The sequence below is a fragment of the Xenopus laevis genome, chromosome 2L (genome assembly GCF_017654675.1).
Source record: "Xenopus laevis strain J_2021 chromosome 2L, Xenopus_laevis_v10.1, whole genome shotgun sequence".
Classification (NCBI taxonomy): domain Eukaryota; kingdom Metazoa; phylum Chordata; class Amphibia; order Anura; family Pipidae; genus Xenopus; species Xenopus laevis.
The window spans coordinates 14,529,575-14,541,441 of NC_054373.1; the positions used below are offsets into that span (position 1 = coordinate 14,529,575).

General features: G+C 40.5%; 1 protein-coding gene across 1 annotated transcript in view; it reads left to right on the top strand.

The window, feature by feature from the left end:
• Positions 1-11,362, top strand: part of paxbp1.L (PAX3 and PAX7 binding protein 1 L homeolog) — a 46,846-nt gene extending 35,484 nt beyond the window's left edge. The window contains exon 5 of the mRNA NM_001096036.1: positions 11,047-11,362. Within this exon, the coding sequence (NP_001089505.1) occupies positions 11,047-11,059 (13 nt within the window). The 3' untranslated portion in view covers positions 11,060-11,362. The remainder of the gene's footprint in view (positions 1-11,046) is intronic.
• Positions 11,363-11,867: the final 505 nt, after the last annotated feature.

Below are 11,867 nucleotides of genomic sequence, written 5' to 3' on the forward strand. Positions count from 1 at the left end.
AGTTGCTACTTAGTGTATTTTGGGTAGTCACGGGGGGTCCCTCAGGAAGTGGGTGCATTTACATGCAAGCCACGTGATTTTTAAGGGTGGAGGATATTTAAATAGCAAAACCGAGTTAATTTTTTTTGTGGATGCTTTTACATGTAGTTGCTCAATCATTTCTCATATCACATGTTCAGGTTCTTTTAATATGATGATGATGATGTCAAAGGAATCTATGGAGTCCTTCAGCAGAACTGGAGCCTTAGAAATCTATTATAGGGCTGCATCCAGCTCTTGGGCATCCAGTTGGACAACCTTGAATTAAAGGAAAACTATACTCCCAAAATGAATACTTCCATAAAAGTTTACATCATATTAAGTGGCATATTAAAGAATCTTATTAAACTGGTCTATATATTTAAGTAAATCTTGTCATTTTACATCTCTTGCCTTGAGCCACCGTTTCATGATGGTCTGTGTGCTGCCTCAGAGATCACCTGACCAGAAATACTAAAACTCTAAGTGTAACAGGAAGAAGTGTGGAAGCAAAAGACACAACTCTGTCCGTTAATTGGCTCATGTGACCTAACATGTATAGTTTGTTTGTGTGCACCGTGAATCATACGATCCCAGGGGGCCCTTATTTTTTAAAATGGCAGTTTTCTATTTAGGATTACCCAATGGCACATACTACTAAATATTATATTTACATGAAGCAGGGTTTTACATGTGAGCTATTTTATTTTTTGTGCATATCTGTTACTTAGGACTCCCGGAGTTCTCTATTTGAGTGTGAAAGTTTGCTTTAAGCTTGATACAAACAGATTTTGGCAGCAGCAATATCTTGGTTTACCACCCTTTTTTTTTTAATCAGTGAGTTTGTCAGATGAAATATTATTAGTGAGTCATAACTTTGACTTTGTGGAAGTGTTTTGTATGGTTGGCGGGAATACCAAGCCCAGTAGGGTCAACCTGCATCTCCCCAGTTGTTGGACTAAAGATCCCTGTCATTTTCTGTAATGCTGGTACTGGTTCACTTCAACAGCATATTCATTTGAACTCCTATCTTTCAGGCATTTCTCAAGGCGCTGCTAATGAGAATGAGGAGGACGTTAGATGATGACGTCTTCATGCCATTATATCCCAAAAAGTAAGTAAAAATAAGCCATAGAGCACTATAAATAAATAAAATACAGATATGCATGCAATTGTACCTGTCCACACTAGTATTCTTACTAGAATGCTGATGTTTAATCAGAAATCTAATATACTGCAGATGTAATGATATAACTATTGTAGTTTAAAGGGAATTTGTCCATGTACCCTCAGGGGAGATAGGAAAAACAGGGTAAAATCAGTTGTAAAGGCAAACAGCTGGTTTATTCCACTTGCCAAGCTTCGGGGATATTAGAGGTTGTTCACCTTCCAAACACTTTTTTCGGTTCAGTTGTTTTCAGGTTGTTCCCCAGAAATAAAGATTTTTTTTCAATTGCTTTCCATTCTTTAATTTTTACTGTTTTTTCCTAAATCTAAGTTCAAGGTTTGTGTCTCTGGTGTTTGAGTCTGGCAGCTCAGTAATTCAGGTGGAGATTCTGAGCTGCTACAATTTGCTGCCTGTAATGAAACGCAGGGATTTTGCTCAGCAGGAACAAATATAAGAAATCTATCAACTAAATGTATCCATTTAGAACAGTTTACAGGGTCAGCGACCCCCCCCCCCCCAGAGCTGTTTTAGAAGGTGAAAAATTAGATTTACACTTCAATATTAGAAAAACGGTCTCACATAGAAAATAGAAAGTAATTGGAAAAAGTTATTTCTGGTGATCTATCTGAAACCAACTGCACTGAAAAAAGTGTTGGAAGGTGAACAATCCCTTTAGGGTTAGTTTACACGAGGAGATTCGGGGAGATTTTGTCGCCTGGTGACTAATCGCCTTGTTTTCTGAGCGACAATCTCCCCGAACTGCCTCACCGTGTTTTCCCATAGGCTATAAAGAAAAGTCGCCTGCGCTAATGCACACACACGGCGATGCGTTTTCCATAGTCGCCCAAAGTTGCCTCAGTGAGTCGCTCAGAAGACGAGGCGATTAGTCGCCAGGCGACAAAATCTCCCTGAATCTCCATGTGTGGCCTTACCCTTAAGGTGCCTGGATGCTATGCATCCTTGTTCAAAAAGAATGCCCATATTGTAAAATACATGTAATGGAGGCAAATACCACTATAACTGAGAATTGATTTTTATAGAATACTGTCCTGCATATTAACGTAAGGCAAAATGTAATCAGGACATGATAAATCCTCTATAACGAGTAAAATTGCTCTAAAAATATTTCATTCTTTTTGTCCAGTGTCATTGAAAATAAGAACTCTGCGCCATGTTTATTCTTCCAGCGCCAGTTTTGGTCGTCTGTAAAGGTAACGAGCTCAGTGGTTATAATCTGCCATTTACTATTAATGTTGTTTTGCTAAAAGTTCATGTTTACCATCGCTTGTTTTTTTCTCAGCAGGATTCACAAAATGCTTACGTTTTCCGTTGCTTACTTTAAAGTTTTGCCTTTCTTCATCTCTGACAAGTCTTATTTACTCACTCACTTCATGCCTTAGTTGAAGTGCTTATCTGAAAATGTTCTAAATCTTTGTTAAAACAGTTAGTGAGGCTTTTGGTGTGAAGCGTTGACGCTCTGATTCAGGGAGATTTAGTCGCCTGCCGATAAATCGCCTCTTCTTGGGGGGCGACTAATCTCCCCGAACTGCTTCCCGCCGACTAGAATCAAAATCACTGGCGGGATGGCACTCGGAGTGTTTCGCGTTCCGAAGTCGCCCGAAGTTTCCTCTTCCGGCTATTTGCCATCCCGCCGGCGATTTACACTCTAGCCGGCGGGAGGCAGTTCGAGGAGATTAGTCACCCCAAAGAAGAGGAGATTTGAAGCTGGGTGACTAATCTCTCCGAATCAGAGCGTGTTTCTCTGCCCTAAAGGAGAACTAAACCCTAAAAAATAAATATAGCTAGAAATGCCATATTTTATATATTGAACCAGCATCTCTCTAGTAATGATCCAGGCCTTCCAAGTTGTCACAGGAGTTTGCCATCTTGTATTTTGTTAGTAGCGTCTGTGACACGCACACGCTCAGTGTGGTTTGAGCAGCCGCTGAGAAGCTCAGCTTAGGGGTCATGAAAATGAGGTCATATGAGCTGATGCTACAGGGCTGATTATTAAATCCTAATGCTAATTATGCTGGTTTCTGAGCTGCCAGATACAACACACATTCGCTCACTATTTTGCAAGTTGGTCCCTCAGGTCAGTGACAGCAGCCTAGATATCCGTAGAAAAGAAAATGGGGGGCTTCTACGGGATTCTTTACTGCTAAAGGGATGTGGTGGCATTGAGCTGGTGTAGAAGCCTAAACGTAATGTACAACATTTCTGCCCTACTTCTTTGGTTACGGTTTAGTTCTCCTTTAAACTCCTTTAAAATTATGGATTGATATTTTCCTGCTTGTTTTCACAAAAAGGGCATGGTTCACCATTTAAAGTTAACTTTATGTTTTAGAATTGTCAATTCTAAGAAATTTTTCAATTGGCCTTCATTATTTATTTTTTATAGTTTTATTATTATTTGCCTTTTTCGTTTTGACTCCTTCCAACTTTCAAATAGAAGTCACTGACGCCATCTAAAAGCAAATGCTCCGTAAGGCTACAAATGTATTGTTATTGCTATTTTATTACTCACCTTTCTATTCAGGCCTTGCTGATTCATATCCCAGTCTCTTATTCAAATCAATACATGGTTGCTATGGTAATTTGGACCCTAGCAACCAGATTGTTGAAATTGGAAAGAAAAAAAGCTCAAATAATAAAAAATGAAAACCAATTGTAAATTGTCTCAGAATATCACTCTCTACATACTAAATGCTACTTTAAAAGTGAACAACACCTTTAATGGAGCTAGGTCTGAATAGTCCAGGAGCAGGCTTCATATAGATCTATTAATCTGATACTGAATACTGTCCTACATTGTCCTACATTGTCTATTGTCTGTTTCAGTTACTAGGGAATTTCCTAAAGTGGCATGGAGTGCTCTCCAACAAAGCATTGCAGGAGCTGTCAGTAGATGGACTGCTAAACAGATACATCCTGATGGCATTTCAGAACACTGAGAATGGAGAAGACAGTATTAAAAAAGCCCAAAGTGTAAGTGAACATCGAAGTAGATTTATAGTATACACCATGTGCTTTACATGTTTTCCTTATAATATGAGTTCAAAGTGAAGTTTCTTATTTCTTATTCCATTAACACTAATTAGATTTGCTGAACCGTAAAGATTCCGTGAAGAACTGGTTCTGGATATGGATAGAATGTTGGCTCCATGTGTTTCTTCCAGCTGACACCTAGGCATAATTATACATTTAGTCTGATTGCTAATCTAGAAAAGCTGGCACTTTATTAAACCAGAACTATTTCAGCTGGATCAGGCAGAACAGCAAGAGGTTTGCTGGCACCAGCAGGAGGGCCCCAAGATCAGATCTGCATAACAGGGTGCAGGTGGTTGTCACGTGTTTACTGTTTGAGATCATATTTTTTATTTATTTCAAATGATTCATCTCCTATTCTGCCTCTTTCTGGCCAAAAGCTAAAATAAATTCTATCTCATTGTTTGGGTAAGTGATCCCCATTCAAAAACAGTTGGATTGTAAGAATTTCGTTTTATTTTTTTTTTATTTTTTCTGCAAAAACTTCATTTTCTGATCTACCTTCATTGTTGTAAATAAACCCTTGGGCAATCTAATAGCTGGACAAAAAAAAAGTATAAATAATTCAAAAAACATAAAAAAATGAAGACCATTTGCATTTCCTCATATTAGGCTTTGTTTTTAACATGAACTACCCTTTTAATGCAGGGCTACTCAATAGGTAGATATTGGTCTCTTAAAAGAACTCCCACAGTTAAGGGCAGAGACACGCGTGAAGATTTGGGGACCGTCAGCCGGTGACAAATCGCCTCTTCTTCGGGCGACTAATCCCCCCGAACTGCCTTCCCACCGGCAATTTAGATTCTAGCCGGCAGGAAGGCAGTTCGGGGGGGGGGGGTTAGTCTCCTGAAGAAGAGCAGATTTGTCGCCGTGCGACTAATCTCCCCGAATCTCCACATGTGTCTCTGCCATAAGTGTGATTAACAGATAAATCCAATTATACCATATAATCTCAGTAATTGTGACCATCCAGAAACAGGAAGTGCTGACATTGTAAACCGGAAGTGACCATTACAAATAGGCATGATCAGGGGAAAAAGGAGTAAAGCAGGAAGTGCTGTCATTGTAAACCAGAAGTGACATCATTAGAAGTAAGTGTGATCCAAAAAAGGATTAAAACTCTATAGAAAAGACCCGCAAACCCGGAGAACCGCCGACAATCGTCTATACCCGCTCCCGAAAGTTCTACCTGCAACCCACAGGGTACCACAGGTTTTTGCGGGTAACCCGCTGCAGGACTCTAACACCAAGTACAAACATATAAAACCAAGTCCTTAACACACCTGGCCAAGTTATACTAGTATCCATTCCCCATAGAAAATGCAGTAAAGATGCAGTCCGCAATGATATAAATTATTCAGTGGTAGCCTCCAGTAGTAATGACAGGAAACAAGAGTATTAAACTTCAGTAATCGCTACCAGCACTTACCCTAAATAATCCATGGCTAAACGCTGAATACAAAAATGGATCTTACAATTTTTAGTATAAATTTATTAAAGAGAATACAAAAAATGATCAGTAAATTCTTCCATAAAAATGTTTGATTACATGCAGAACTAAATCAAAAGTCAATGAAGGGAAATTGGGAGCTGACCTGTAAATTTAAATAAGGTTTTTCTGTATGGGAATATGCCTGATTATATCTTGGTGTAGTCAGAAGGCAGCTGCCTTCAGAAATTATAGTTTAGTGGTGACAGTGGGATACCGTTGTTTGGCTGGGCTCCCAAATTTTATTCTTTTTCCTGTTCTGAGAGCAGCATAGCAAGAGAGAGCAGATTAAATAGGCATAAGGTTCAATTTAGTGGGTTGCCACTGATTTATCAAATCACTTTTTCAGTCTTGCCAGCATAGCAAATAGCATTTGTTCTGTTGCAGGCGCTTCATGGCTCATTAGTGGAGATGCATGGTGACCTGTTTCATATTCAGCAGCACTGAAGTATAGATAATTAATTAATCGTTCTCCATTATTCTCCAGTTTTATTGTGAACTGTGGTTATATTTGGATGTTTATTATGTTTGCATTATATATAAATATATCCAGATAAACCTTGCCTTTATACAAGCTTGAGAGGGCCAGGTAACATATTGCATTATACACAGTCATATGAAGAAGTTTGGGAACCCCTCTTAATTCTTTGGAGTTTTGTTTATCATTGGCTGAGCTTTCAAAGTAGCAACTTCCTTTTAATATATAACATGCCTTATGGAAACCGTAGTATTTCAGCAGTGACATCGAGTTTATTGGATTAACAGAAAATATACATCATAACAAAATTAGGCAGGTGCATAAATGTGGGCACCCCAACAGAGATATTACATCAATACTTAGTTGAGCTCCTTTTGCAAATGTAACAGCCTCTAGACGCCTCCTATAGACTTTGATGAATGTCTGGATTCCGGATGGCGGTTTTTTGACCATTAGTCCATACAAAAGTTCAGTTAAATTTGATGGCTGCCGAGCATGGACCGTCTGCTTCAAATCATCCCATAGATTTTCCATGATATTCAAGTCGGTGAACTGTAATGGCCATTCCAGAATATTGTACTTCTCCCTCTGCATAAATGTCTTTGTAGATTCCCAATTATGTTTAGGGTCACTGGGGTTCATCTATCAACACTGGGCAAATTTGCCCATGGGCAGTTACCTATAGCAACCAATCAGTGATTAGCTTTCTGAAGCCAGCTGCAAGTAGAACAATGAATGCAGCAATTTGATTGGTTGCCATGAGTTACTGCCCATGGGCAAATTTGCCCAGTGTTGATAAATGACCCCCATTGTCATGTTGGAATATCCAACCCCTGCGTAACTTCAACTTTGTGACTGATGCTTGAACATTATCCTGAAGAATTTGTTGATATTGGTTATTTTTTGTGTAAATCCAATTATATTAGAATAATCTCAATAATTATACCTTTCCCTCAAACTTTTGGGTAATCTATCAAATAACACAGTTAACAGCATTTAACAGATAAATCCAATTATACCAGAATAATCCCAGTAAGGGCAGAGACACAAGGTCAGATTCGGGGAGATTGTTCGCCTGGCGACAAATCTCCTCTTCTTCTCCCTGTACTGCCTTCCCGTTGGCAAGAATCTATTCTGGTGAAATGTTTGCCTGTGTATTTAAATAGTTTTGTCTTGAATTTGTATCCCCTTACTCTGTAAAACAGTGTAGGAGATGATGGTGCTATATAAACAATAACAAATATCTGATCCCACTGAAGATCCTACTCACACCCGCTAATAGTCTGTTGTGTGTAAGAAGTCCGAGCAGAATTTCTGCATACAACAATTTTTTCCAGTTCACTTCCAGTACATTGGCAAGTGGTTCCCGAGCTGGTGGGCTCTAGAGCACACAAAGGCCAGTAAGGAATTCTCTCGAACGCTCAACCTATTTATTTTTCTAGATAAAAGAGACTTGGGTTGAACACTTGTTTGCCAGCCTAGAACTATGACTGATAATGACCAAAGGTTGGACCTTCAAGGTAGAGTCCTGCTTCAGGTTGGGTACCCGCGGAATACCTGCAAAGTAGTCTGGTTTTGAGTGGAAAGATCCCAGTCCCCTGACTATGCATATAATCCTCGGGTTCCATGCCTGGGTACCTGGGCCAATTGCAGGCTGCATTCCCCCCACCTCCTTCAGTTAAATTAAAGGATTTCCTCCCTGACCTGGTGGATGCTCCAGAGTGGAATCACTTCCCTCACCAGTGGCGTCACTTCCAGGATTTGTGGGTCCTGGGTCTGGACAAAGATTGGGGCCACTGTCAGTAGGTTCTGGCATTGTGAACAGGGGAATTTATAGAGGGCCAGTGGGTCCAGGTTCTCGCCTAGCTGGTCTTATTTGGGCACGGGTCTGCCCAACTGGACTCATGCAAGACTCTACTTCAAGGGGTGCTTGGACTGAAAAGATTCAACAACCACTGCCATATTACTGGGTATGCAGCTACACACAGTATTGTAAATGAGACCTAAATTGTTACTGTCGAGCGTAATAAAATGCATGTTATTTCCACTGGTTTCCCTATGTTTATAGCAAAGTAGTGATCTTCTAACCACTGGCCCTATAGGGAGAAAGAGGACAGTGAAAGGTAAAGCAGTATGTACAAGCTGATTTTAAATCTATAGAATTTAGGGAATATATTTAGAGCAAATCTCTGTATGTCTCACCCATGTCCTTTAGCAGATAATTCATATTGATTTTTCTCCTTTCGTCCTCCAGGTTATTGCATGTTTTCCAAGACAGTGGTTCTCCAGTCTTAAGGGAGGTAAAACCATTCCGCAGCTCGAAAACTTTGTCCGATATCTCACCCATGTGGCTGGCACAATATACAGAAGCAATGTTGGGTGCTCCGACATAGAAAGAAGAAATGCAAGGTAATTCACTGGGTCTGGCTTGTAAACATAGTTTCCCCTTTTCTTTCTAAACGGGGTTCCTATATGGTGCCCTTTTCCTGGCTGGAGGTTCCTGATCTAGGTTAATGCAGTGAAGGAAAGGGTAACCGACTGCATTTTGATGCAACTTTCTGTTGCAGTTAATATGTTCTTTCATTTTCATGGCATCCCTATATCTACTGCATCTGTGTCCTTGTTTTCTCCTTTCCAGAGAGCAAATCAGACAGGTCGTAAAACTACTAGCAAGTATCCGGGCCCTGGAAAGCGCAGCGTCTGTTGCAAATGATTACAACGTGAAAGACATCAAAGCTCCAACGGAAGGCAAATAAACTTCTCAGAGGGTGCCCGTTGTACATCCATTCCTTTCTTGTTTTTTGTACATGATGTAAAGTTTCTTAACCTGTATAGTAGATATTATTATTTTAATGTAGTATCGCCTTGATTTTGCCAAGGTCTTGTTTTTTTTGTTTTTTTTAAAAAAATCGAAAGAAACATATACGATTTCCTAGTGGTTTGAATGTATGTTTATAAAAAACACTGCAGTTGGTTTCCATGCTTTTGTGCCTGTACAGAAGTGAAAGTAGCTAAATTCAGATTATTTATCTGTCCTGACATAAATTGTATATAGTTACTTGCATGTCTAAAATTCCTGAAAATGAATTGCACAGGGCTCCTCTGTATAGATTTGCCCTGCTGGCCTTAGCAAGTAGAGGAAAGCAAGGATCTGTGACCATATCTCACAATAGAGTCCTGCGTGGAAGACCCGAACACGCAACCCGCGTATTCACCCACTTTAATCCACTACCCGACCCGGACCCACAACTGCCTTATCCGCAACCCGCCGGCCACCATCAAACCGGAAGTGATGGTGCTGCAAACTGGAAGTGATTTCAACAAAAGTGGGCGGGGACAGAAACAAGTTTTGTAAAATATAGACAATATGATAAGATTTAGATGAGACCTGCAGACCCGCGGGTATACCCACACCTGAAAATCCTCCCCTCATTTCACAGGGTGACATTTGTTTTGCGGGTACCCGACCCGCTGCAGGACTCTATCTCACAATGTTAAAACACCTGCCATGCTTTTGGGTTGTATGATTTTTTTTTTAACAGAACTGATAACCAGTGATTTGTAAGGAAAACCAAAGTGAAGTCCAGCTGCCGGATTCTTGCCTCACTCTTGGCGTTGGACTAAAAGGCACTGTAACTGAACTGTAACTTATGAATTTCCAACAAGAGAACTGTCTACTAATCAAGTGAGATTCTTTCCTTACAACTTCTTGCAAACGCTGCATTTTTCTGTGCACAAACTGCTGCTCCTTTTCCTCTCTACAAGCAGTGCTGACCAAATCGCATTGCTGCCTTCTCTCTGGAACGTCCATTTTTCAGTTCTGCTTTCTGCATCGTACACGGAAGCTGTGGGTTTGATCACGGAAAACAATGTGCACGGGAGCTGTGGGTTTGATCATGGAAAACGAATGAGCTTTCACTTGAAATCTCAATTATGAGATTGTGGGGAGGTAATAAATTTCTTGTGTTTTCAACTGCTGCTCTTTTTTATGAGTCATATTGGTCCAGATTTTTACAGCTCATGGGTGTTATTTTTACTGTATTTCAGCCAACAAACCTATTGTTACATAAATAAGGTGATGCAGAGTAATATTCAGGTGCAGTTTGCATCCGGGACTGATAGGGCTGCCTTTTCAGTTCCTGTCTCTCACAATTGTATTGCAGTATCTATGTTTGAAATATGAAGAGCTCAACCCCCTTGAATTTCACCTGTGAAGGTGCCTGGTGCTCACACTGGAAGACCCTCACCTGCTTTGGGTCAACTAATACATAGGAAAAAATCCAGTAGCACACTGCAATTCATGAAAAATTGTTTAAAGGAGAAGGAAAGGCTAGGAGCACTTGGTGGTGCCAAATGTTAGGCACCCCCAAGTGATTATATCGACTTACCTGTGACCCTGGGCCGTTGCTCCTATGAGCAGAAAACTGCACCGGCCCGGGGTTATACCAGTGAGCACCACGGAGTGATCCTCTTCTGTGTTCTTCTATATTCTAATTTCCCGGGGAAATTGCATGCGCAGTAGAAAGAAATAGACGATTTTTTAGTTAAAGTTTGGCTTTTCCCTCTACTGCGCATGCGCTAAGGAGGAAGACAGAAGTAGAACGCTCACTGGTATAACCCCGGGCCAGTGCAGTTTTCTGCTGATAGGAGCACCGGCCCGAGGTTACAGGTAAGTTGATACGATCACTTGGGGGTGCCTAACAAGTGCTCCTAGCCTTTCCTTCTCCTTTAACGTTTTATTTAGCCCATGTACATACAAAAAAAGGAAACATCCTGGATGTCAGCAGGAAAGGGTGGGGTTTGTGGCCACATCTTCACAGCACCCTTTATAACCTTTCCATAGAAATGTTTACACTAGGCCTGATAAAGGGCCCAGGGTGCTCCGAAAAGTTGCCCCCTCCTTTTTTTTCTTCTTTTTTTTATTTTTTTTTTAAATCGAAAACACTTTTTCACGAATTGCAGTTTTACTATTTCCAATTGCATTGCCGTATGTCATAATTCAGTCTATAAAGGTTTCTCTCAAATCATGTTTGTATTTAATAAGGAAGTGACTAGCACTAGAAACGCATTAAGCCGTTCTCTTTCCTGACAGATTTATTTGTTTGCATCCCAGCAATGGTTTTATCCAGAAATCTTCAATAAAACTTGATTTTTATTTATACACTCGTATTCAAAAGTCCTGCATATGTTCTGGTAAGCCACGTGTGCGCTTCCGATGACCCTTTGCATTCAATAAAGCTCTTTGAGCCACAGTCAGTTAACCCCATAGTTGCATGGTTCGGTGTAGCCTCCTGAAGTTGTATTTTGCAAAGTTTGTAAAAAATACTGCAACCAGTCATGAAGCCACCTTGGTAGCTACCTGCATCTATCACTCTATATCAGTGGTCCCCAACCAGTAGCTCGCGAGCAACATGTTGCTCTCCAACCCCTTGGATGTTGCTCTCAGGGTCCTTTAAGCAGGTGCTTATTTTTGAATTCCAAGCTTGAAAGCAAGTTTTGGTTGCATAAAAACTGAATATAGTGCCAAGTAGAGACTCCTGTAGGCTACCAGTCCACATAGGGGCTACCAAATAGCCAATCATAGCCCTTATTTTGCACCCCAAGGGACTTTTTTATGCTTGTGTTGCTCTCCAACTCTTTTTACATTTGAATGTGGCTCACAGGTA